Source organism: Epinephelus fuscoguttatus, linkage group LG12, assembly GCF_011397635.1.
Source record: "Epinephelus fuscoguttatus linkage group LG12, E.fuscoguttatus.final_Chr_v1".
In the NCBI taxonomy this organism is placed as follows: domain Eukaryota; kingdom Metazoa; phylum Chordata; class Actinopteri; order Perciformes; family Serranidae; genus Epinephelus; species Epinephelus fuscoguttatus.
Window position 1 is genome coordinate 26,728,397 of NC_064763.1, and position 22,856 is coordinate 26,751,252.

At 40.4% G+C, this 22,856-nt stretch overlaps 3 protein-coding genes across 4 annotated transcripts; 2 read left to right on the forward strand and 1 right to left on the reverse strand.

Annotated features, from left to right (window-relative positions):
- Positions 1–1,472: 1,472 nt before the first annotated feature.
- Positions 1,473–6,364, reverse strand: si:dkey-71l1.1 (uncharacterized protein LOC569883 homolog). Of its 2 annotated transcripts, none has more exons than XM_049591966.1 (10): positions 6,205–6,364; positions 5,538–5,737; positions 5,333–5,400; positions 5,119–5,211; positions 4,906–5,007; positions 4,675–4,780; positions 4,328–4,450; positions 4,164–4,240; positions 3,364–3,466; positions 1,473–3,265 (listed from the first exon to the last, which is right to left on the reverse strand). In XM_049591966.1, exons 2-10 carry the CDS (start codon positions 5,719–5,721, stop codon positions 3,126–3,128), a joined length of 996 nt encoding a protein of 331 aa, XP_049447923.1. In that variant the 5' UTR covers positions 5,722–5,737; positions 6,205–6,364; the 3' UTR covers positions 1,473–3,125. The 2 variants fall into 2 exon arrangements, with proteins under 2 accessions (XP_049447923.1, XP_049447922.1); XM_049591965.1 differs by having other exon boundaries at positions 1,474–3,265; positions 6,209–6,364.
- A 246-nt stretch (positions 6,365–6,610) lies between these two features.
- On the forward strand, positions 6,611–10,863 carry fdxacb1 (ferredoxin-fold anticodon binding domain containing 1). Its single transcript, XM_049591967.1, has 6 exons — positions 6,611–6,637; positions 6,946–7,134; positions 7,213–7,369; positions 8,780–8,983; positions 9,144–9,302; positions 9,398–10,863. Exons 2-6 carry the CDS (start codon positions 6,957–6,959, stop codon positions 10,656–10,658), a joined length of 1,959 nt encoding a protein of 652 aa, XP_049447924.1. The 5' UTR covers positions 6,611–6,637; positions 6,946–6,956; the 3' UTR covers positions 10,659–10,863.
- Positions 10,864–12,907: 2,044 nt separating this feature from the next.
- alg9 (ALG9 alpha-1,2-mannosyltransferase) lies at positions 12,908–21,563 on the forward strand. Its single transcript, XM_049592807.1, has 15 exons — positions 12,908–13,055; positions 15,978–16,113; positions 16,245–16,379; positions 16,471–16,541; positions 16,691–16,779; positions 17,175–17,310; positions 17,420–17,507; positions 17,807–17,912; positions 18,932–19,054; positions 19,503–19,657; positions 19,759–19,888; positions 19,991–20,138; positions 20,256–20,385; positions 20,471–20,601; positions 20,821–21,563. Exons 1-15 carry the CDS (start codon positions 12,916–12,918, stop codon positions 20,942–20,944), a joined length of 1,842 nt encoding a protein of 613 aa, XP_049448764.1. The 5' UTR covers positions 12,908–12,915; the 3' UTR covers positions 20,945–21,563.
- Positions 21,564–22,856: the final 1,293 nt, after the last annotated feature.

Here is a 22,856-nt window from a genome sequence, read left to right on the forward strand (position 1 = left end):
TGTTTACAGACCTCATATTTTAATCTATTTGTATATATGTATGTACAGTATATTATTTCAGAATTTAAGATTTTATATTAAAAATTTAAACCCACCTCTGTAATCTGTTGCTTGTTTTATTGTCTTGGTCTCTCTGACTTGTTTAGACAGAACGTTAGGAAAGTTTTAAAGGCGGTGCATTAACCAAATTTGGACAAATCATCTTTTTTTGTCGAAGCATGGTAAGTAGCATATATGTAGTGCTGTGTACAAGTAGGTTTTATGTAGAAATACAGTTGTTAGAATGAGTTAGGTTCATCTAAACTTAGCCAAAAGATATGTGCAAGTATAGAGTAAAAAGAAAGCTTCAGTGGTAGGTTTAAAGATTTGTAACATCAGAAATGTGAAATTCTACACAGAGGAGTTTGACTCATTTCGTCAAAAAGAAATTTAAAGATGGATAAATGAAATTAAATAAAATGTTAGTGGCAATTAAAACGTCACAAATTCAAATTTGAAACGATTTAATGACTTTTAAGGCCTAACATTTATAAATCTGAATTTAAGGAGACCCTGTTTCCACTTGAGCAAAACATTTGTGTGAATTCTGGGGCTTTATGAATCTGCTTCATGAATCCACAGGGGGAAGAGCAACTTACATGCATACATACAGCAAACATGGAGCAACATTAACATTAATTTGGAGTCTTTAGTGCTTCTGGACATCTTATAAATGCCCCATATCCACTCTCCTTTTAGCTTTGTTTTGGTCTCCAACAATTCCTGGGGAAATTATTTGGCTTTTTAGCTTTCTGGATGCTAAACTGTGAACATGGAACCAGAACAACGAGCTAAAAGGGGCGCTGAGTAGCTCACCTGGTAGAGCGGGCTCCCCCTATGCAAAGGCTATGTCCTTGCCGGGGCAGCCACAGGCTCGATTCCTGCAACCACTTGCTGCATGTTATCTCCATTCTCTCCCTCCTGATCAGATGCCTGAACCACCTCAACTGACTCCCTCTGATGCGGAGGAGCAGCGGCTCTACTTTGAGCTCCCTCCACTCTAAGGCTGAGCCCAGTCAATCCTCAGAGGAAACTCATTTCTGCCGCTTGTATCTGCAATCTCATTCTTTCCGTCATTACCCAGAGCTCATGACCATAGGTGAGCGTTGGGACGTAGATGAACCAGTGAATCGAAAGTTTCACCTTCCGGCTCAGCTCCCTCTTCACCACGACGGTCCGGCGTAGAGCCCGCATCACTGCAGAAGCTGCGCCAAACCACAGATCCGGTACAAATAGTTGATGCATAATTTGTTCTGCAGGTGAGTATTCTGCATTTTCACGTCCTTTTTAACTCATGCCCTTGGTGTGTAAAGGCCCTCAGGTAACTTTCTGTTGGTTTGTCACTATGAGTGACCCCTTTCATAGTACTTGTAGATATTTTATCCATAATTCAAACTAAAAATATTGATTAGAGGATCTTTAAAACACAATGTAGCTACAGAACCGCAATATATTACATAATAATGCTGAAAAAGAAAGAACAGTAACTATGATAGAAATAACATCTTTAATAAATTAAGTCCAAAAAGACAGTCACTCCCCTCCACTCATCTCTATGCTTATATAACATAAAGTAGAAATAATACATATGCAACATTTCTTATGTTTAACAGGACTGGAGCAGCCCTGAAGCAGCGTGAGTAGTGCAGGTTGCATACAGGTCAGTGTTTTCACATGCCTTCATCTACATACATACAGTACAGTCCTGGCTCAGTGGAGTCAGTGCATCGCCTTTCTCTCATCCCTCTGCAGGAGGTTAGTGTATATGGAGCAGCACCTTTGCTCTTACAGTCAACAGGCTGTTTGCTCATGTGAGGAATCTCACACTGGTTTATATGCTGGCGAAAGAAAAAAAGATGTGCATACAATCAGACACACACTTATTCATACACTCGATTTTAAGGATCACACTGGCATTTTAGCATGATTTTACCCATTTCACATTTCTGCTGACCACTTTGTTTTCCTATTGATCCTCCAGGCATGAGGGTTGGGTTAAAAACTGTAAGCCAATATGAACATTAAGAAATGAATAATATGAATTTGGTCATTTGTATCATCTACCCTACATGGGTTTCCTGTTTCTTTGGCTGTGTTCCGAATCACTTTTTCTTTTTCTTTTTCTTCTCAGTACACACTGCAGCTGCCCTGACAAAGTACGTACTGTTGCATAGAGTATGCATACAACTAGGACGTACTACTTCATCATAACATTGCGCCATGAGCTTTGACCCTCTTGCTCATGTAACTGTTGCAGTCCAGAGACAAAATTTGAAGTCAAAAGAAAAGTAAGTGATTTAGAGCACAGCCGTTATCTTGGAGATACAACAAACGCCATTTGCCCAGCTCACAAGAGACGGGAGTCACCCTGGAGAGCTCTGCTGTTGTTACTTAACAATGTATGTCATTTTACCTTCTAAGGTAACTTGCACACCTTATCGATTGTTTGCATACTGCCAACTGGATAGAGCAGGACATTCTGGTATTTTTTTGGTATATTGCATTTGACTTACTATGTGTTGGAACACACTCAATCTTTCTCTGTCATACTAAATAGTATGGATGTTGGAATGCATCGTACAAGCTAATTTTTCTTTAAAAAATGGTCAGCAGAGAGGTCAGGTAAACAAGAATGATAGTTAGTGGGTTAAAACATGAGAAACACAGTTATCTTTCAATATAATCTATATACATTAAGACTCTTTTTGACCATCTACAGTATAAAACCTTTAGTTATTTTCAGTTTACAGTACAGTACGCCTCCTGTCCTCACTGTTTCCATTGTCCAGAAGGTGATGTGCAGTCTGGTTTCAGGTGGACCAGTAACGCATCTCCAGTTGTTGAGTCCCACAAAATCTTCATCCATTTCTCCTGCTTAATCCAATCAGAAAACATCACCTCCATTTTGAGAGGTAGGTTGCAAGTCCCATGTTTGGGCTTCAACAATCAAAAAAATCCACGATATTCAGTTGGTTTGTAGGACGTGTTTTACCTTGAAAGATCAGGTCGTTATAAAGCCTCTGAAACAGGTCTCTGGATGGATGTCCTGACAGCAAGTTGTAACTCCAGCAGGGGTTTGTGGAGGATTATCCCACATTGACCCCGAGACCTACTTGCAGCTTGTCACCTCTGTGATTTACAAAGGCACCCATAATCAGGGTGGCAGGGAGCGGGGTCAGACGCTTCTCCAAAACACCTCCTATTATGCATCGACTGTTTATCATACCTGAATAAACACACAAAAAAGGTCTCATATACTGTACTCTTTTACTCTTTTTAGTAGTTTTCATTCAGCATGATGTTTGACTGAGAAAGAAAATTTACCTCGAAAGACCATATTGGCCTCTGGGAGTTCCATCTGGTACCCAAATGAGGTTGTGGTCTCCTGCGTCCTGGTACTGGCTTCAAACTCCACCCCGATTTGGATCTGGTGACACAAACACATGCAGACGCACATTTGCAATATGCACCTTAAGTAAATGGTGTGCATGACGAAAACTGACCTACATATCAATACATAAATAAAGTATTAATAAATACAGTGATTAAAAAATAAATACAAGAATAAATACAGAAATAAATATATAGAGAGAGGCTTAATTGAAAAAAATGGAAATATATAAATAAATGTATGAATAAATACAGGAGTAAATAAATAAATAACCTTTTTAAACTTTTTTTTTTTTTTAGATAAATGCAAAAAATAAGAATACATAAATGCCTAAATATATACAGAAACAAATAGATAAATAATATTTGAATAAATAAATGAATGTTAAAATCAATATGGAAATTAATACATAAATAAAAAATAATTAATAAATGTTGATAAATACATAGGTAATAAATAAATATCTTAAATTAATTTCTATATTTTTGTAAAACTATATTTATTTATTTATAAATTTTTGTTTGCATTTTAATGAGGAAGGAGGTCTCATCTTTTGCATGTATTTATTAATTTTAAAATTTATTTAAGCATTTATTTATTCTTTTCTGTATTTATTTATTTTTGTAATTCTATACTTATCGATTTATTCCTGTGTTTATTTATACGTTTATTTCATTTATTATTGATACTTATGTCATTTTTATCCTCCATAGTATGATGCCATTTACTGTACCTGTTTGTTGGCTCTATGATAGTAGCTAGCATGGGCCCCTCCTTTCCCAGCATTCAGCGTTGCCACCCAGTTTGGTCCTGCGTGGAGACATAGAAAAAAGATGAAACCACGGCTGCACAATCAAACAAAGCAGATCAGAAAGATACTGGGTCATGAAATCTCACTTGAGTACTGTCCAGCCAAAGTAAGAATTCCTCCTTCCTCTGCTCGGCCCCGATGGTAGACCAGCTCCCCTCCTAAAACCAACCCAGAGGACACACTCTGCAGGAAGTGTGCCACAAGGATAACTGTGCAGGAGGAACAAACACAGAAGCATAATAGATTAGATCATTAAAAATATCAACAACAATGTATCACGTTGACAGTTGTATATTCAGTGAAAAAAAAAACAAAACATCTGACTGATTGTAGTCGCGCTTTCCATAAGTGTCCATTGGACACTTATAGCATGCATGTCATCACTACTGACGGTAAAAATGTAAAAAGTGACGCTCACGGTGTCACTTCTCACCTGACTCTCTCAGGATGTCAGGGTTGGCTACCGTCACAGCAGCGGTGAAGTCATTCCCTCTGTACTCTGTTTCAAACTGCCATGTTACAAACTGGGACTGCTGGGTCTGAAACACAATCAACCAGTTTATACATGAAGTTGTCTGCAGCAAACTGCAGCGTTTATTTTGTGTTAAGTAAAGTGACTGTGCAGTGACAGCCATGTCGAAAGAGACAGACACTAGGATCTCACCTGAAACACTGTTCTGGCTCGTACGCGCTCAGTGAGATGCAGCAGAGCGTGAGCGTTCAGACTGCCTGAAGAGTCCATCTCGCCAATCAATGCTGGGGCATCCTGAAATGTGAGGAAGGACCAAGATGCAACCTGTCAACTCCCCAACGTTCTGAACAGCTAAGCACAGTAAGTAGTGGGAACATATTTATTATGAGTTGACTCGTGCTTGACCTTGTCCTTGCTGTAATCGTCAGACTGCAGATGCTCCACGTGGAATCGATAGTACGAAGGGCTAACAGCACTGAGGTGGAGAGTATGACTGACCTGGAAGCAAACACATGCATCATATTAAGCGTTATAACATTTTCAGATGTGAGAGATTTACACCCTTATATTCTTCACAACAAATTGTTTGAATGTGAATTAATGTGGTTGGAAGACTCACCTTAAAGAAACTACTCAGAGTTTTATTAAGGATCATCTTGACTCCCTCAATCTGCTGAGGAAACACATCTGGGGAGAAAAACAGTCAGATCACAACCATTACAACTTTATTACTTTTCTCTATGTATTTCCTGCCCTGTGGTCAGCAGCATCTCTTTAACCACGTTGCGTGAACTCGACATTGCTTATTTTTCAGCAAGAAATACCTTTGCAGCTCCTGTGGAGAGAGTGAAAGCTGCCAGGGTTGGGTAGGCGGCCATCTCTCCTCTCCCAGCGTGGTGGACTGTCCCAGTGAGCAGGATGTGCGTCCCAGCGAGAAGGAGGGGGGTCCGAAGAGAAAGGCCAGTTCTGATGGCCCGGACCGGAAGACAAAGCCAGAACGCTGCCCATGTGGGCGCAACACTTCCTATAAGACACAGAGAGTCAAAGGAGAGATTTATGATGATGCTGTGATCCATTTATTTTTTCCCACCTGCAGCCTGTACCTGCACTGTTTAAAGCCATACTCTGTCTTACATGAAGATGACAGATGCAAGCATGAACCATACCCTGAAATACAATTTAAAGAGAGAATAAAAGACATATTCCAGAGCAAAAATATATATATAATAGTCCATTATTGTACAAACACCAACACTCAGAGGTTAAAGATAGGCATAGAATCAAGAGTGTAACCTTACTTCTTTTTTTTTTATTTGCTAGTAATTTAAATTGGTTTATACTGGATTTAAGACTTTAATGGCAAGAGTGATGACGTTTATGTGCATCATGCAAGCCAATCTGCTGTTTTCATGTGCAGGTGCAGCAATACCGTTAGCTAGCATGACCTTAGCATCAGAAAAAACACAATCAGTGTGCTAGCTGTTGTACTACCTACTTCCGGTGTTAGCGAGAGACGTTAAAATCCCGAGCGGAACTGAAAATGACGCATCTGAAAAACTGTCAGGTGGAATTTTTCATGGATAAAACACTAAAACGCGAAGATAATTGATGCTGGGATAAACTGATGCTGCAAATAGCTCCCTCCTCCAGATGTGAGGTGTCACCCTGCAAATGTGTCCGACTGGAAACACGACGGCCGTTCTGGGGTCTCAGAAATTACGCTTTTACAATTATATGTATAAAACAGCCAACTCATTGGTAATATTGATAGAATAACAACTATACATTATAACAGCCTAAAATTAATTTAAAATATGTTAGGTTTGTTTTCTGACTGCTCGGGGAATCAGCGTAAAGTTCCTGAAATTTGTTTCTCATCGGACTACTGTATCTGTGACACAGCGCTCAGCGCAAGCTGCCACAGGTGAGATAATATTATTCGGCTTTCATGTACTGCAGCGCCGGGGAGCAGGAGAAGGTCACTGGCTCTAAACTACATCACAGTCCATTTATTCTTTGTTATTCAGTCGAGGCCGTCTCAGACACAAGATACGGACATTATTTACTAAAATATGCAATTATTACGATTAGGCTATATTAAACCGTGAAGAAGACTGGCGGTGTAACGTGGTCATTGACCCTCCTACGCGCTTCTCTTTCTTTCGCACTTAATGCGATAAAATTCAGCTTAACCTTCAGGGAATTGAGTTTTTGTGTGTCCTTCATTTCCAGTTGGACTGGACATGTCTCCTTCACGGTCCATATTGCTGGTGGGAGAAGGGAACTTCTCGTTTTCTGCCTCTGTGAGCCAGCAATACTCCGAGACAGAGACCAGCATTACGGCCACTTGCCTGCAGCATCAGGAGGAGGCACTGCGGCATGAGGGCGCAGCCAATAACATTAAGATCATCAAGGACTCTGGTACGGGTTTGTGAGTACTGTCATTTTGTGCTGAGCTGTATTTTGTGGCTCACTTTTATTTTCTCATGTGTTGAACAGGCGGAGTTGTGCTTTTCGAGGTGGACTGCACAAAGCTGGAGGAATGTGCGTCTCTTCAGGGTCGTCTATTTGACCGGGTGGTGTTTAACTTTCCTCATTGCGGGAGAAAAAGTGGGGTTAAAAAGAACAGAAAACTTCTCAAACGCTTCTTCCTCAGGTATGAATGTCAGAGATCTCTCTAAATTCCACCAAATAAATCGTGTTACACAGTGTCAGCAGATGTTAATGGAATTACAGTGTTGGAAAGGCTATTTTTGAAACATAATGGGTTACAGATCACTATTTAGCCAGTTAAAAATATAACGACTAATGTAACTACTTTAATTATTTCCTCAAAATTTTGTAAGTTATCATAATTGACTACTTTACCAACAAATGTTTTAAACTGGGTAATAAAGCCGAAAAGTGTCCAGAAATGGACTATGCCAAAAGAAGGCATTCCTGTATGGTGCAAAGATTCAGAGCAACAGAATGAATATTATATTTTATGAATAAATTTTATGCAGAAAAAAATATATTCAAATGTAACTCCTTTGTAATCACCAACCTTTTGATAAGTACCTGCAATTTCATTATATATTTTTTCTCAGCAACTGTAACTGATTACATTTAATTTGAAATTTAAGTAGTTACTCCTCAACACTAAAGAAATATAACATTAATTATTCAAGTTCATTTTACATCTTGAAATACTTAAACAAAAAAAAAGAAGGCTGGATCTTAATAGATTTTTCCCCCCCTTTTCACAGTGTTTCGTTTCCATCCAAACTTCCTTTTTTAAACCACTGATTTAAAATTTTACTCTGGTGCAGCACATTTATGACACTTCCTAATGCTGGTTTTGCAATATTTAGCTCAATAACTACAAATTATGAATAGAACCAGGTATCAGACCTGAGATTTGTTTCATTGTTCTGACTGAATTTTTCTGTAGTAGTGTTGTCACAAGACTGGAATTTCCATCTTTTATATAATACCTTGAAAAAAATGATATTAAATACTATTTTTTTTTATACCAAGGGCACTTACTTGACATTAAAGGCATACAATGTCAATTTTTTTTTAAAAGATAAATATAACAAGGCTACATCATAATGACAACGACTTATTTTCTTTGTTAGTAGCAGGACAGCAGAATGGCTGTAGTAAATATTAATCATAAGAAAGAGCGAGAAAGCGCAGCTGGTTCAGGTGTATAGATGCTAGTATTGAAAGCATTTAAAATATTCAGAATTGATATGACTGGATAAATTGATAGTCTGTAACACAAAGTATTGACAGCTGTCGAGTACTAAAAGATGGCATCAAATGTTATTTCTTTGATCAGACGGTTCTTGATTTATGTCCAGTTTGTCAGTTTGATTTATTTATTTAAGCTCTCTTATGGCTGTTTGAGTCTAGATATCAATCAACATTTCAGAAAAACACATTTATATTTCTCAAACTAAGGTATCCTAAAAAAAGATTCATTTTGGTATCTGCAATGAAACTCTGATTATTATAGTGGCTATTGATACCTTCTGTTTTCTGTGACGACACACTCATGTTTGTTTTTCTGTGCCTCCAGTTGTGTTCAAGTGTTGTCTGAAGACGGGGAGGTTCATGTGTCCTTGTGCAACGGACAGGGTGGGACACCAGCGGACCAGCCGAAGCGAGAGTGGCACAACAGCTGGCAGGTGGCTGCCATGGCAGCAGAGGCACACCTGATCCTCAGTGATGTCCATCCGTTTGAAAGTGAGAGATACCAGAGCTACAAGTGCACTGGATACAGGTAAGGAGTAAAGGTGAGTGTTACTGTGGTATAAATAGAAACAGCCCTGTGTGTGTGTGTGTGTGTGTGTGTGTGTGTGTGTGTGTGTGTGTGTGTGTGTGTGTGTGTGATGTGCGTTTGCATACTGCCACTCTCTAATGATGGTGCTGCTGTCATACAGGAGCCAGGATAAAGGCTTTCATGTGGAGAAAGGTTTGGTCCACGTGTTTACTCGCAGCCTCCCGTACACCCCTGCTCAGATATGTAAGGTGGAGGAGGTCGTTGAAGGGGACAAAGTTCAGTACAACATCCCAGCCGAGCTCAGTGATTACATATTCAGGTATGGTAACACAGAGTCTGTCGGGTTGTTTGAGTATAATAAACCTCAGATGCAAGGAAAAGTTACATAACCACATGTCTCTTCTCTTTGATCAGGGGATTTCTCTGCTCAGGTTCTGTCCACCCTGTCAGGTTGGTGCAAGATTTTCTTCTCAAAGGACTGGCGGAGAAGTGGTCTGTCTCCATGGCGACAGAGACCATTCCCTTCCTCCTCACGGCCAAACAGCTGCAGGCATGCTGCTGTGACGTCGACATTGCACACTGCTACTGGGTCCAGCCGCTTCAGAAGGACCTCAACTCTGATGCTCAAACCTTTACAGGCAAAGAAAAAGATCACCTGATGTGTTCGGACAGCCGGGGACACACAGACACACAAGACACTCTGTCGGCCACATGTGCTACCTCAGATAAAATGGACAAGGTGAGGAGCAAAGCAGCTGAGAGCTTACGGTCCACATGCTCTCTTGATGTTGATCCTGAAGGGGAAAGCGGTCTTTATATGCTGCGTCCAACACTGCTCCCTCAAATGGAAGAGCTTCTAACTAAAAAAGAGTTGATTAATGATGCAGAGAGTCACGGGGAGGATGAGGGAAATAATAAAAGTGTTGAAGTTGAAGGACATAAGAAGGACGGGCCGTCTGGGGGCTGTAATGGTGTCCCCAGCTTGTTATTTGGCATTAGTGGCCTGGTGTTCAGGAATGTGCCCGTCAACCACTGGGCTCTGCCTGCCTTTCACGAGCTTCTCTTCAGAGGTGATTTCATTTCAGAATGTGAGCCAATCAAATTGCTCGGGCAAAGGCTGGAAACACTGCTCGTTCCTTATGGGGTCTCCCTAGTCACAGAGCAGGGAGGTGTGCGTCTGATGGCACAGCCAATGGGTTTGGTTGGCAGGGTGTCAGCAAGCAATGAAAGTGACAACATCAAAGACGTCAGCGTCACCGTGTCCCTAAATTTGGACCTCCTCGCAGTGCTTCTGTTCTCACTCCCCGACTGGCGGCTGCTGTGGTCACACGACCCACGCTTTTTACAGCACTTTGCACTCTGCCCATCGCCAGGGAAACCTTTCCGCCCATTCTCCCTGTTCCCCGAGCACTTCAGCTTTGACATCAGCTTCTGGACAGGGCCGACGTGGGAGGAGAGGAAGTTCCATGCTGTGATCAGAGAGGCCAGTCATGGGACTGTGGAGCATGTCAAACTCATCGACATGTTCTCACATCCTGACCTTAGCCAGACTAGTTACTGTTACAGACTCACCTACCAGTCACACACACACGCTCTCTCACACACACAAGCCCTCAAGTTTCATAAAGACCTGGAATCCCTTCTTACGTCTAGGTTGCAAGTCACCATCAGGTAGCGACATTTGGATTCAGGAGGATCAGGGATTGAAACTCTTATTTTTTTCAGAGACATTATAACTACAAGTCAGTTTGTAACTGCAAGCAAATTATAAGCGTATAATCTGCAAAACTGTACATGAACAGTGTTTACAGTAGTTGAGGCATTGTGTGCTATATATATTTGAATTGTGATTGGCATTCTGTGTGTCTGTGTGTTTTCATTGTCATATAATAAACATGTTATTTAAAATAAAGTTGTGGTCTATCAAATATTGTAAAATTGTAAAAATCACATGGAGTACATGCTGTGACAAAGCACACAAGCAAATATTTTGCAATAAAACAGCCCTGAAATCAGTTAACTCTGTCAACAAGAAACAAGCAAAGCCAGTTTATCCCTCTGCAGTGGTGGAAGTACTCAGATCCTTCACTTAAGTAAAACTGGGTCCAATACCTCAGTGTAAAAATACTCTTTGATTCAAAATATGTAACCTGAAACTTCCCAAATCTGTTCACACAAGTTATTATTATCATGTGCAACAACACAAAAAATACATTTTTGTCATTTGTTAATCATCAATTTTTGTTGCGGGGCAATTTACAGCTCTATTATTCTTATAAGTACATGTCGACCTTACTATAAATCCCATTATAGCTTCATACAACTCCAACCTGAGTAGGTTTATTTGGGCAGCATAACTGAAAACACCTGTGAGGGTATGCATAACCTTAAATCTATAAAAACTGCATCATATGTAAGAAGTTGATCAAAATCAAAGTAACCAGCAAATATAGCAACTAAATAAATATAGTGAAGTACAAAGTACATTTCAGTATGAAATACAGTGAAGTAGAAGTATAAAGTAGTACAACCATACGAAGGGAGTTTACCCTGTATGGCTTTATAAATGAACAAACACCAGTGACTGAGCCTACAAAAGCTCAAAGATGGCCGACCTGCCCTGGAATAAAGCGTCCAGTGATGATAAGGACTTTACATTTTGTAACAAATCTTAATGCACCATGATATGCAGTATCTAACGTGCAAACAATGTGCAGATGCATTCATGTACAGCAAATCACCATGATCCAAACCTGGTGAAAATGTTGCAGTAACCACTCTTTTCTTAGCCTCACAGGAGAGACAGGATGTGTTTGTGAGTTGTGACCCAGATGATTATACACTGAAGAAACATACTTATTATATTATATGCAATTTCTGCAAACATAGCCCCCTAAATCTCACACATTGGACCTTTAAGTAAGTGCAACATTGTAGACTGTCCACCACTGTTCCTCTGATGTTATGTTTGAGGCTTTGGGTGACTAGGAATTCATGATTTCCTGCGTTTCCTGGAAAGAAAGTGCTGCTCTTACTAAAAGACTCTACACACTGTATTTTACCCAAAGTAATTAGTAGTACTTTCCAGGAAACTGACCAAGGGCTGTAAAGATACACGAGTAAGTGGCTGATGTTTATTAACATGTCATTTGTGGGGGTTACATATCCCTATTTCCTTGAGAGGTTGCTATTTTTTAAAACTCCATTCCTCAGTCAGGTGTATGGGTTTTTTACACATTCCTCTTAAAAATAAGGACAAAGAAAACGTTTGGGCATCACATAGTATTTTGAGATGTAATACCGATAGAGAGGTGCAATTTAAAACTCTACACAGGCTTCATTGTACACCATGACTGAGGGGTAGGATTGCACATATGCATACTCTTGCACAAAGCAAGGAGGACAATCCTCAGATTATTAACTCGAAGGAAGTCTCTGCAATGGACAACTGGTATGAGGAGGTACAGGGAACTATCCCTCTGGAAAAAATGACTTACACTCTTCATGACAATATTAGGGATTTATTAGAATATGGCAACCCGTCTTGGACACGGTGGACTCCTCTGAACTGGACTTGGCTAGTAATTTGTATGTGATTGTTTTGTTGGTGATGATGTTTATTATTATTATTATTATTACTATTATTATTGTTATTATTATTGGATTGTGATAGTAAGGTTGTTTGTCAGTGATGAAAAATGAAACTTTGGCTGAAACCTAATAAAAATAATCATAAAAAATAAATAAATAGATAAGGACAACAAAATATATCATAAGAATATATGATAAGAACAAGGTTAAAAGCTGAGTGCACCTGACAGAGGTTTCATCCTGAGACCACTACCATTCATTCACTGTGATGATGAGAGGTGTCAATAACCGGACAGCGGCGGAAATTACCGAAGTGTCACTCGGGTGCAGAATCGGAAAACATGGCGGCCAAGGCGCTTCGGCAGCGAACCAGGCGAGGCAGCAGACAAGATGCAAACAACGTGAACGTCCCCGCCGAGGCGCGGCCACCGAAAGAGGACAAGGGCGGTGATGACAGTAAAACCACAGAGACCCGACAAGAGTGAGTATGAGCCGGGAGAGGAGACGCCGGTGCTGCGGGCTCCATCCCCGGTCTGACTGACAGCTCGAGCGGGGGAAGCTAAGCTAGCTAGCTCCTTTGACACGTTAGGCAAGTTTGGATCACAACAACAAGATATCAACGGTTGATAACGTTCACCAAACAACATAGAGGACTATGAGTTTACAGCAGGGTGAAGTACAGTGGCTGTTAAGTTGTGTTTCCGCTTAGTTAGTTGCGTGTTTTATTAAAGTATGTTTATAATATAACGCAGTTGGGTTACCTGGTGTTCTTCATTCATCCCCTCCAGCTGTCACCCTGCCAGGTTTATGATATCTGACAACCAGTGGGTCAACTGGTGCTCAGCACGGGCATAAACGTTTATTTCAGATCAGTAATTGCTGTTGTTGATATTTGCTGAAATCCTTTAAATAACTGCTATCAGTCTATGGGATGACGTGTCATAACAAAACGTAACGTGAGGATCAATGCTAAGCTGCATCTGAGCCGGCTAATCTGATGAGGGGTGTGAACAGGAGGGAACACTGCCGGACACAAGGAGGAGTGGAGGTTATCACTGTTACCATACTGACATGCTTCTAGAGTAAGCATACAGCTGTCCACATCTGGGAGGTAGCCTAACTATAATGAGCACTGATAGGTAATGGAAATAAGTAAAGTGTGTTTCCACAGATAATGTGGTGTCTGACATCCTCAGCAATCTGCTCATTGTAAGCGCCCCACTAGAAACTACAAATGATGTAACTATAGGTTTCAGATTCCATGATTTAAAAGTTTGTCACATGCAGTACAGACAACATGTGTAGTGAAATACAATGTGGCATGCTTTTATGACTGTACTAAACGACTAGTGTGAAAACAGATACTCTGGCGACCTGTCCAGGGTGCACCCCGCCTGTCTCCCAGTGTCAGCTGGGATAGGCTCCAGCTCCCCTGCGACCCTTAACAAGATAAGTGGTTATGCAAATGAATGGATGAATTAAAGGTTTTAGATTCAACATCAAAATATATAAATATATGACATATAGAGATGCACGATGTTGGATTTTTTGCCGATATGTGATATGCCGATATGTAACAACTCATTTGACCGATAACCAAAACCAATATTGATATTTCCACTTTTTCCCCACCTAATATTAGTGATCTCCTCTGTAGTGGGATTAACATCATATTATGCATTAGAGGTGTGCCATATCATATTGTTCATGATAATACTGGTATAATTTATAATATATGAAAAATTTGTATCGTGATACCAACGATATTTAGACTTGTTGATATATTGATGTCATACTGTTGCGCACGGCAACAACAAGCGTGGCTGAAAGTGAAATTATGACTGACTCAGCTATGGTTCTAAAAAGAGGAGCAGCTTCAGCAGCGTGTCATAAACTGTGGCGTCTTAGACTCAGAGGGAACTCATTCAGCGGCTCCTCCGGCAGCAGCACAGTGTCTCTCCCTCTCCTCTCTCGCTGTGTGCACACTAGAGTCAGTGTCATCAAGTGATTTTGTCATAAATTATTGGTAATGTAAACCTATGTGACACTCGTGGCTCGACCAAAAACTACATATATGTGACTGTGCGATAGTTCTGGCATCATAACAGCCTGTCACAGGTTACAGCGTGATGATCAGAAGAGAAATGGCAGAGCATAAAGGTCCAGTTGAAAAAAAGAACAACTCAAACATTTAGGATTTTACTAAAAGAAGGAAATCACCTGTTGATTTATATATATAGATCCTAGGGTACTTGTTTTTGTATTTGGGAGCTGATTAAATGTGTAATTTCTGGTAGATTTTGTTTTGTTTAACCAATATTATTATAAACAGAATTTGAATCTCACTCTGAGTTACTGTTGTTGTTCACAATCTAAAGAAATGTTAATTTATGTTTAGTTTTTACTGAATATTTGACGGCAAACTGTTTATCAATTATTTTGTTGCCATTCAGTGTTGTTAGATTAATAATACATTTGTTCTACTATTTTTTATATCCTCAAGAATATCATTATCACAAAAATACCATGAAATATTGTGATATTATTTTATGGCCATATTGCCCACCCTGATTATGCATGCATACCCTTATCGTGATGACCCACCGGCAGATGGAGACATGAAATACAATACTTTCTAATGTATATAATATTCATTCGATGACATACTGATATTATCAGCATGTTTGCAGATTCCGATATTTAATTTTAAAGACAATATCGGCTGTAATCCCTAATTACATCTGTAAAATGTACACGTGCTCACACGACTTAAAACAGGGAAGAGCCAGGAGCTGAAAACAGACACCAAACAGGCCGCTAATTGTGAAAAACTGGAAAGCAGAGAGCAGTGGAGGACAGCTGTGCCACTGCATAACATATAATTAGTCTTAATAGGCCTTTTGATACAGTTGTGATATTGCTCAGACATAGTTCATTTGTGTTTTCTCTGTCTTTCAGTCCTCGGAGTAATACAGGTTTATCTGTCCTCCGCTGTGAGCTGACATTTACTTTGTGTTCCACCAAATGCTTAATTTTGTAATTAAGGGCATATTAAGTAGCCAGCTCTGAAATGATTACCATAATGGGGGCCTTTATTGGTGTTTTATTAAAAGCAGGTGCAGTGGAAACATCAATCAGTTAAGCCTGCATTATGTTAAAACACACAGAGAAGCATCAAAGGCCAGTGTACAGCTTCATTAGGTTGCTGTTGATGGCTAACGAGACTGGGTCATCTTCTATTAAATATGCACAAAGCAGACATGATAAACTATTGAAGTACATTTTGATGTTGTTAAATACATTTTGCTGAAACAGATTTTGATAATAATGCATGTATTATTCTGTGGTATTTTGCATTTTTACATCTGTGGGTTTTTTTTGTTGTTTTTTTTTTTTTAAATAGATCAATAAGTCGGGGAGGTCAGGTATGGGCTCCAGAAGGTTCGACTGCATTTAAATGCCTGCTCTCCGCACGCTTCTGCGCAGCTTTGCTCAGCAACATCTCAGACTGTGATGAGACGTTCAACTACTGGGAGCCTGTGAGTGCCACTCACTACTATCAGACATCCTCAAGTGCAGCTCGCTGTCATTTGTGGCAGGGATCTTCTTATATCTGTGTCAGAATCTCTTTGTTGTTCCAGTAATCTGCAATTGTTGACTGTTTTGACAGATGCACTACCTGCTGTACGGCACAGGGATGCAAACGTGGGAATATTCTCCATTGTACGCCATCAGGTCCTACACTTACCTGTGGTTACATGCTCTGCCTGCTTGTTTACACGCCCATGTTCTACAGACAAACAAGGTAAGTATTCCACTATTCTATTATAGAGACGTGTATGTCATAATGCTGGAGTATTTGCAGAGGTTTCAGGCTTGTGTTGTGACTCTTGCAGGTGTTGGTGTTCTACTTTGTACGATGTGTCTTAGCGTTCTCCTGCTGTGTCTGTGAGCTCTATTTCTACAAGTGAGTTTACGCTCCTCTTAAATAAATTAAAGTAGGCATCTTACTGTAAGCACTTTGGCTTAAGAGTTTTGTGGTGATTGACTAGATGTTTCTTTATAAATATCTATATATGATATGGAAGTTAACAGTTTGGTTTGTGTGTCTGACAGGGCAGTTTGTAAGAAGTTTGGTTTGCATGTGGGCCGTCTGATGTTGGCATTCCTTGTCCTGAGCACGGGAATGTTCTGCTCATCTGCAGGTTGGTCAGATTTATTCGCTTAGTTAATCCGTTTCCATCTCTGTTGTCATTTCTCACCATTCTGTATTTTTTACTCTTTTTCTACTCACTTTCATCTCTACTACGTTTCTAGGTTCTGTCTTTTCCAGGTGTTTGCCTTCCAGATTTTTCGAGTAACTTATTAAAGAGCTGTATTTGTCTGTCGTTTTTATTGCCAAATCAGCACACTGATCAAAAATATGGAGCAGAACTGCCACGTGTACAGTGTGCAGTATACATTTAAGAAGGAATATTTTTTGTTGTTGTGCTCAAATGAAAGTTGGATGAGTAAGGCTTTGCAGAGGTAACATATTGACTCAGGTTTGTGGCTTGCTGCTCATTTTTTGTGATCATCCTCTTATGTTCTTGCTCCTCAGCATTCCTGCCTTCCTCTTTCTGTATGTACACAACGCTGGTTGCCATGACGGGGTGGTTTCAGGACTCAACTCCGTTAGCCATCATGGGTGTGGCTGCTGGCGCCATCGTTGGATGGCCATTCTCCGCTCTGGTCGGGTAAGATAATACACTAAAATGCCTATTTGTCAGCTATACCTTTCCCCCTCCAGACAGGCTCGTCGAAATTTATTACTCTTAATGAAGCTATACTTTATTTTCCCTGCAGGATTCCGATCGCCTTCGACCTGCTGGTGTTAAAGAGGCAGTGGAAAAGTTTTATCACCTGGTCGGCTGTCGCTCTGCTTCTGCTGCTGGTGAGAATGTATTTTTAAAACTTTAAATTTGCATATTACAGGACAAAGGTGCCTGTATATGAGATTATTTGCAGTGTCACAGCTGCAGTGTGTGCAGGACAGTGTTGGAGAGTTAGTCATTAATATGTCATACAGAAAATAATATAACAAAGACATTGTCATGGTAAATATGCATACACTGTATATATTTGCGTGTGAAATTCTTCAAAAATTACACAATATCGTGTTTATGTTGTGAAAGGTAAATGTATAAGGGTCTATCACTTTTCCTCTGTGTTTATCCTGTGTGTGTTTCTCAGGTACCCCTCATGGCAGTAGACTCTTTCTTTTATGGCAAACTGGTCATTGCTCCGCTCAATATTCTGCTGTATAACGTCTTCACACCACACGGACCTGATCTGTATGGTAATATACAAAAAGCACACATCACTACTGTATCATTTTATATCTTGTTGGCAAAAAACAGAATCTGATGTTGCTCATTCAGCTCGGGAACACACGCTCCCTCTATTTTGTCATAAAGTGCTTTTTATTATGTTTCATTTTGTTGAAGAGAAACAACATTTTCATATTATCTAATTCTGCATATTACACGGAGCCATTTTCTAGGGCATGTGCTTTATTACAGCGACTGCAGAGCAAAGAGTCTGCATGATTAAAACTGCTTTGTGCCATACCAGGTTTTATTACAGCCACAAGCCAACAGCCCGTGATCGTTGTTTAATGTGCTGTGCGAAAATCAGAATCAGCATCCAATTTCCTTTCATTTCATTTTTTAGAAGTGGTAGTTTGTGCAGAAATGTGCACAACTGGCCAAGAGATGTGAAGAGATTCACAGTATGAAGTATAAACAAAATGCAATATATAAGCTCTAATCTTTTTTATAGGTGAACAATCTTAAATCACAGCAAGAAAACAGTAGGACTCTCCTAGAACTGATCAGTTAGACAGAGCATCAGAAATAGAATTCCTCAGCCAGCGACATTTCCATGAGTAGTGTTGTCAAGCAACAGTTAAATGCACCATTAACAGTTTGTTTTTTCTAAACAGTACTGGAAGTGAGGAGTCAGAATGGAGCGGATGGATCTTAAATTAAAAACCTGAAAAATTTAAAGCTGCACTGTTTATAGTGGACTGTAGAGGGCGCATCAACACTATCATATCAGATCTTTGACAGTGTGCCAGCAGGTTGTAAATAGACATAGGCTTAATTCACAGACAGTTACAAAATATGTAAAGGACCTCTGGGCTTGTGTCTCCACCATCATTAGTCAGTGTTTCACCTGTTATAACAAATTCTTTAACCGTCTCGTCTGTGGATTTTCTCGTTAAGTAACTCTTGCAGTAACTTTGTATTGTCTTTGTTGTGATTGTCTTTACATTATCTGTAATATTTTGCATGTTTTTCATTGTTTAATTTTCAGGTACAGAGCCGTGGCATTTCTACTTTGCAAATGGGATCCTGAACTTCAACCTGGTGTTTGCTCTGGCACTGTTCTCTCTGCCACTCACAGCTCTCATGGAGACACTGTTACACAGGTTCAATGGTGAGGACAATTCGTTTTTATACACCAGCACTAAAAAAAAGACTAACTGTTGTCATTGCCTGCCCTTTTTGGGGGACTGAAAGGTCATTAGGCGTCTGCCTCAGCAGAGCAGTATGTGTCATAATAATAAGAGGTGTGGGTGTGACGCACTTGGGTACTTTCCCCCATTGTTTCATGTATTTAACAAGTTATTCTGGGGAACATATTGAAAGCTTATGTGATGGTTCCTGTACCTATTAACTGATGCTATTACAAAACTGTTGTACCCTGCCATTAAAAATGTCCTGTACCTGAGTCCTGCTTAGTATTGGCATCATAAGTTTGCAGCAATAACTAGACATTAATCTAATCTAACACATGTTTAAAGAGTTTATTTGCTGTGTTGTAAATTCTTGAAGCAGCTTTTCGTGTAACTTCACATGCTTGTGCACACGTGTGTTTTCTGCAGTACAGAACCTGGGCCGTCCATACTGGCTGACTCTGTCTCCCATGTACCTGTGGATGTTGGTTTTCTTCACAAGACCTCATAAAGAGGAGCGTTTTCTGTTTCCCATCTACCCTCTCATCTGCCTCAGCGGAGCAGTAGCCCTCTCCTCTCTACAGGTATGTTTTTCCAATTTTGGTTCTAGTAGCAAAACTTCAGCAGACCCTTTTTTAGAATCTGTAAATACTGAGTTGTAACAGATTGATTTTATTTTTTGCAGAAATGCTACCACTTCCTGTTCCAGCGGTATCGACTGGAGCACTACACCGTCTCCTCCAACTGGTTGGCTCTAAGCGCAGTTGCGGTCTTCACAGTGCTGTCACTGTCTCGGTCTGTTGCTCTCTTCAGAGGTGTGTGTACACACAGACACTACTCTCAGTGTAAGGAACAGTGTCAGGCAACAAAAGCAACACTTCAAGATGGATGATATGAGATTTTTCCTCTGTCTACAGGCTACCACGCCCCTCTGGACCTGTACCCAGAGTTCCATCGCATCGCCAAGGATCCGACTCTTCACTCAGTCCCTGAAGGCAGACCTGTCAGTGTGTGTGTTGGCAAAGAGTGGTACCGCTTTCCAAGCAGCTTCCTGCTACCGCACAAGTCAGTATCCAAGATTCCTACGCAGCTATTCAATGTCTAATAAAGTATGGAAAGTGTATATGCCATTTCCAGATGTGACTGTGTCATCTGCTAATAGTTTCTGGTTCTAATCCCCAGCTGGCAACTGCACTTCATTCAGTCTGAGTTTAAAGGGCAGCTGCCTCAGCCGTACGCGTCTGGTCCTCTGGCCACACAGATCATCCCAGCGAATATGAACGACCAGAACCTGGAGGAGCCGACCAGATATGTAAGTTGCTCATACACGTGTTGACACATGGACACTGCACTCAATAGCAGTTGCATTTTAATTGTGAAATTTGTGCTCTGGGCAGGTGGATTTACGGCAGTGCCACTACTTAGTAGATCTGGACATAGATGAAGAGACGCCGCTGGAGCCACGTTATTCAGCCAACAAAGAGGAGTGGAACGTCATCGCCTATAAGCCTTTCCTTCAAGCCTCAAGGTATGTTCACAAATGCAGAATTTGCACAGAAATAATGGCTATCAAGTCTTCTGAAGTTCATACAAATATACATTTCTAAATTTATAAAAGGTTAAAGAAGGCCCAGAATACAGACTGGAAAGAATAAGAAGTATCTGCTTAATATTTAAATTTCTCCTCTGCACTAAGGCCTAAAAGAGGCTGATGCAAGTTTGTTAATAAGAAATACTTCTCTCTCAGGTCGTCTCCCCTCTTCAGAGCGTTCTACATCCCATTTATATCAGATCATCACACCACCTACAGGCGCTACGTCATCTTGAAACCGCGGCGGCAAAAGCAGCCTCGTAAGCGGACCCACGGCTGACCTTTAGACCTCAGCCTGGCCACAAGTACAAAATCCTGGAAATCAATCACTTCCCCTCAAAGCAGCTGGTGTTCGTGTGAATGATGTGTGGACGTGTATGCATGCATGTGTCTTGAAATATTTGTCTCATGTCTCATTTGAAGATATCAGACCCTTTAAGGACGTTATGGCTTGTGGGTGTGTGTGTGTGATTGACTGAAGAGAAAATGTTATGTATGTGTGCTTGGCAGGGATCAGCTGGACCTGTATGTGAAACGTTTTATCTCAGTTTGTGTGTGTGTGTGTGTGTGTGTGTGTGTGTGTGTGTGTGTGTGTGTGTGCGTGTAAATGAATGTCTTAGAGTGGATGCACACTACAAGATTTTTATATGTATTAAGCCCAGGACAGGCCGATACACACAGATAAGTGTTTTTTGTTTTCATACTTTGCTGAAAAACGTGGCCTGAATGGATGTGTTGTTTTTTTTCTAAATAATGAATCAAAGAAATCTTGTAGTGTTTGCTCACCTGAACTTGAACAGTATCTTACTGTGTGCTCTGTTGGATGTGAGTGGTAGAGATGAATGAAAGCGAGGGTGCGTTAGTAATTTAACTTGGAATGTTAATAAAAACTTGATTGACTGCGAATAAAACCCTCCTGTTTTTTTATTGGGTCAGTAAAATCACGTCATCACACAGACAGATTCAGTTGAATCACATTTTATTTGAAGATGTAACAAACATACAAACCACTCTCACTTACAGGAGAGACGTCAAGGCATTATACATTCTGAATAAATAATAATAACGATGCTATATTTAATCATTCTCTTCAATATCATGCCATTGCTGTGGTCAGGCTGCAGGCAACTCAAATTTACTGCAAGAGCCACCTTTCCACTCACTAGCATTGTTTTTGTCTTTGATTTCCTCAGTAGGAGACAGAACGCTGTTAATAAATTCGATGCAAGATCTGGACATCTCACAGTTTAAGGCCATGTCAAAACACTCTTGCAGTACATAGAAAATATCCAGCCTTCGCTCTCTCAAGCAGTGTTGGTTTATTGTGTCTTGATCTGTTTGAGGTAGCCGGTTTATATCAGGTAAACGTGGGTGAGGTTAAAAGTTTTCGAACAGGCACAGCAAACATAAGGGTCCAAGACCTTTGATAGTTATCCTACCAAGCAAGGGCAGCATGACAAGGCCATGCAAACAGGCTACTACACACACACACACACACACACACACACACACACACACTTCACTATCAAAGTCGCTCATAATCACCCAGTCACATCCGAGGTACTACATGCTATACTTGAGGTCTCACATGGCTTCTTTACTGGGCGTCCTCTCACCAAAGCTTAATCAGTCGCCTCTGAAGGCCCCCAGATTTCCTGTGTGCATTTGTTTGTAGTAATTTATCTAAAAGAAAATATGTTTGAGGTATGTACAGTGTAACTGCAGCATCAACTGAAATGATGGGCACCAATAGGGAGGTTCAGAGAAATGACCTAGTCGTAAGTCAAAGTCATGTAGAGGGAGCTTGTTAAGAGTATTCCACCAATTTGAAATTGCCCTATAACATTGCCAGACTCACAGACAGTTTTTAAAAAATGCATTCTTCTTTCTTGTCAAAACATGGCACCTACATTTCCCACAATGCAACTTGACCACCAACAGATTGCTCTGATGGTGTGTTCCACTTGCACTTGGAAGCCGGAGTGTCAGAGTTCCCGGTCGGAAATTTCAACTGGAATCCCCCCCCTCAAGTCGGATATCTGCCCTAAGGAAGTGCGCCGGGCTTTGACGACAATCTTTGTAGCGACCAAATAGTGGAGTTACCACTTTCAAGTCCATCCCATGATGCCATTGTGCCCAAAAAGACTTTTTAACATAGACTTAACATTGCGAAAGAGACATCTGAAAATCAG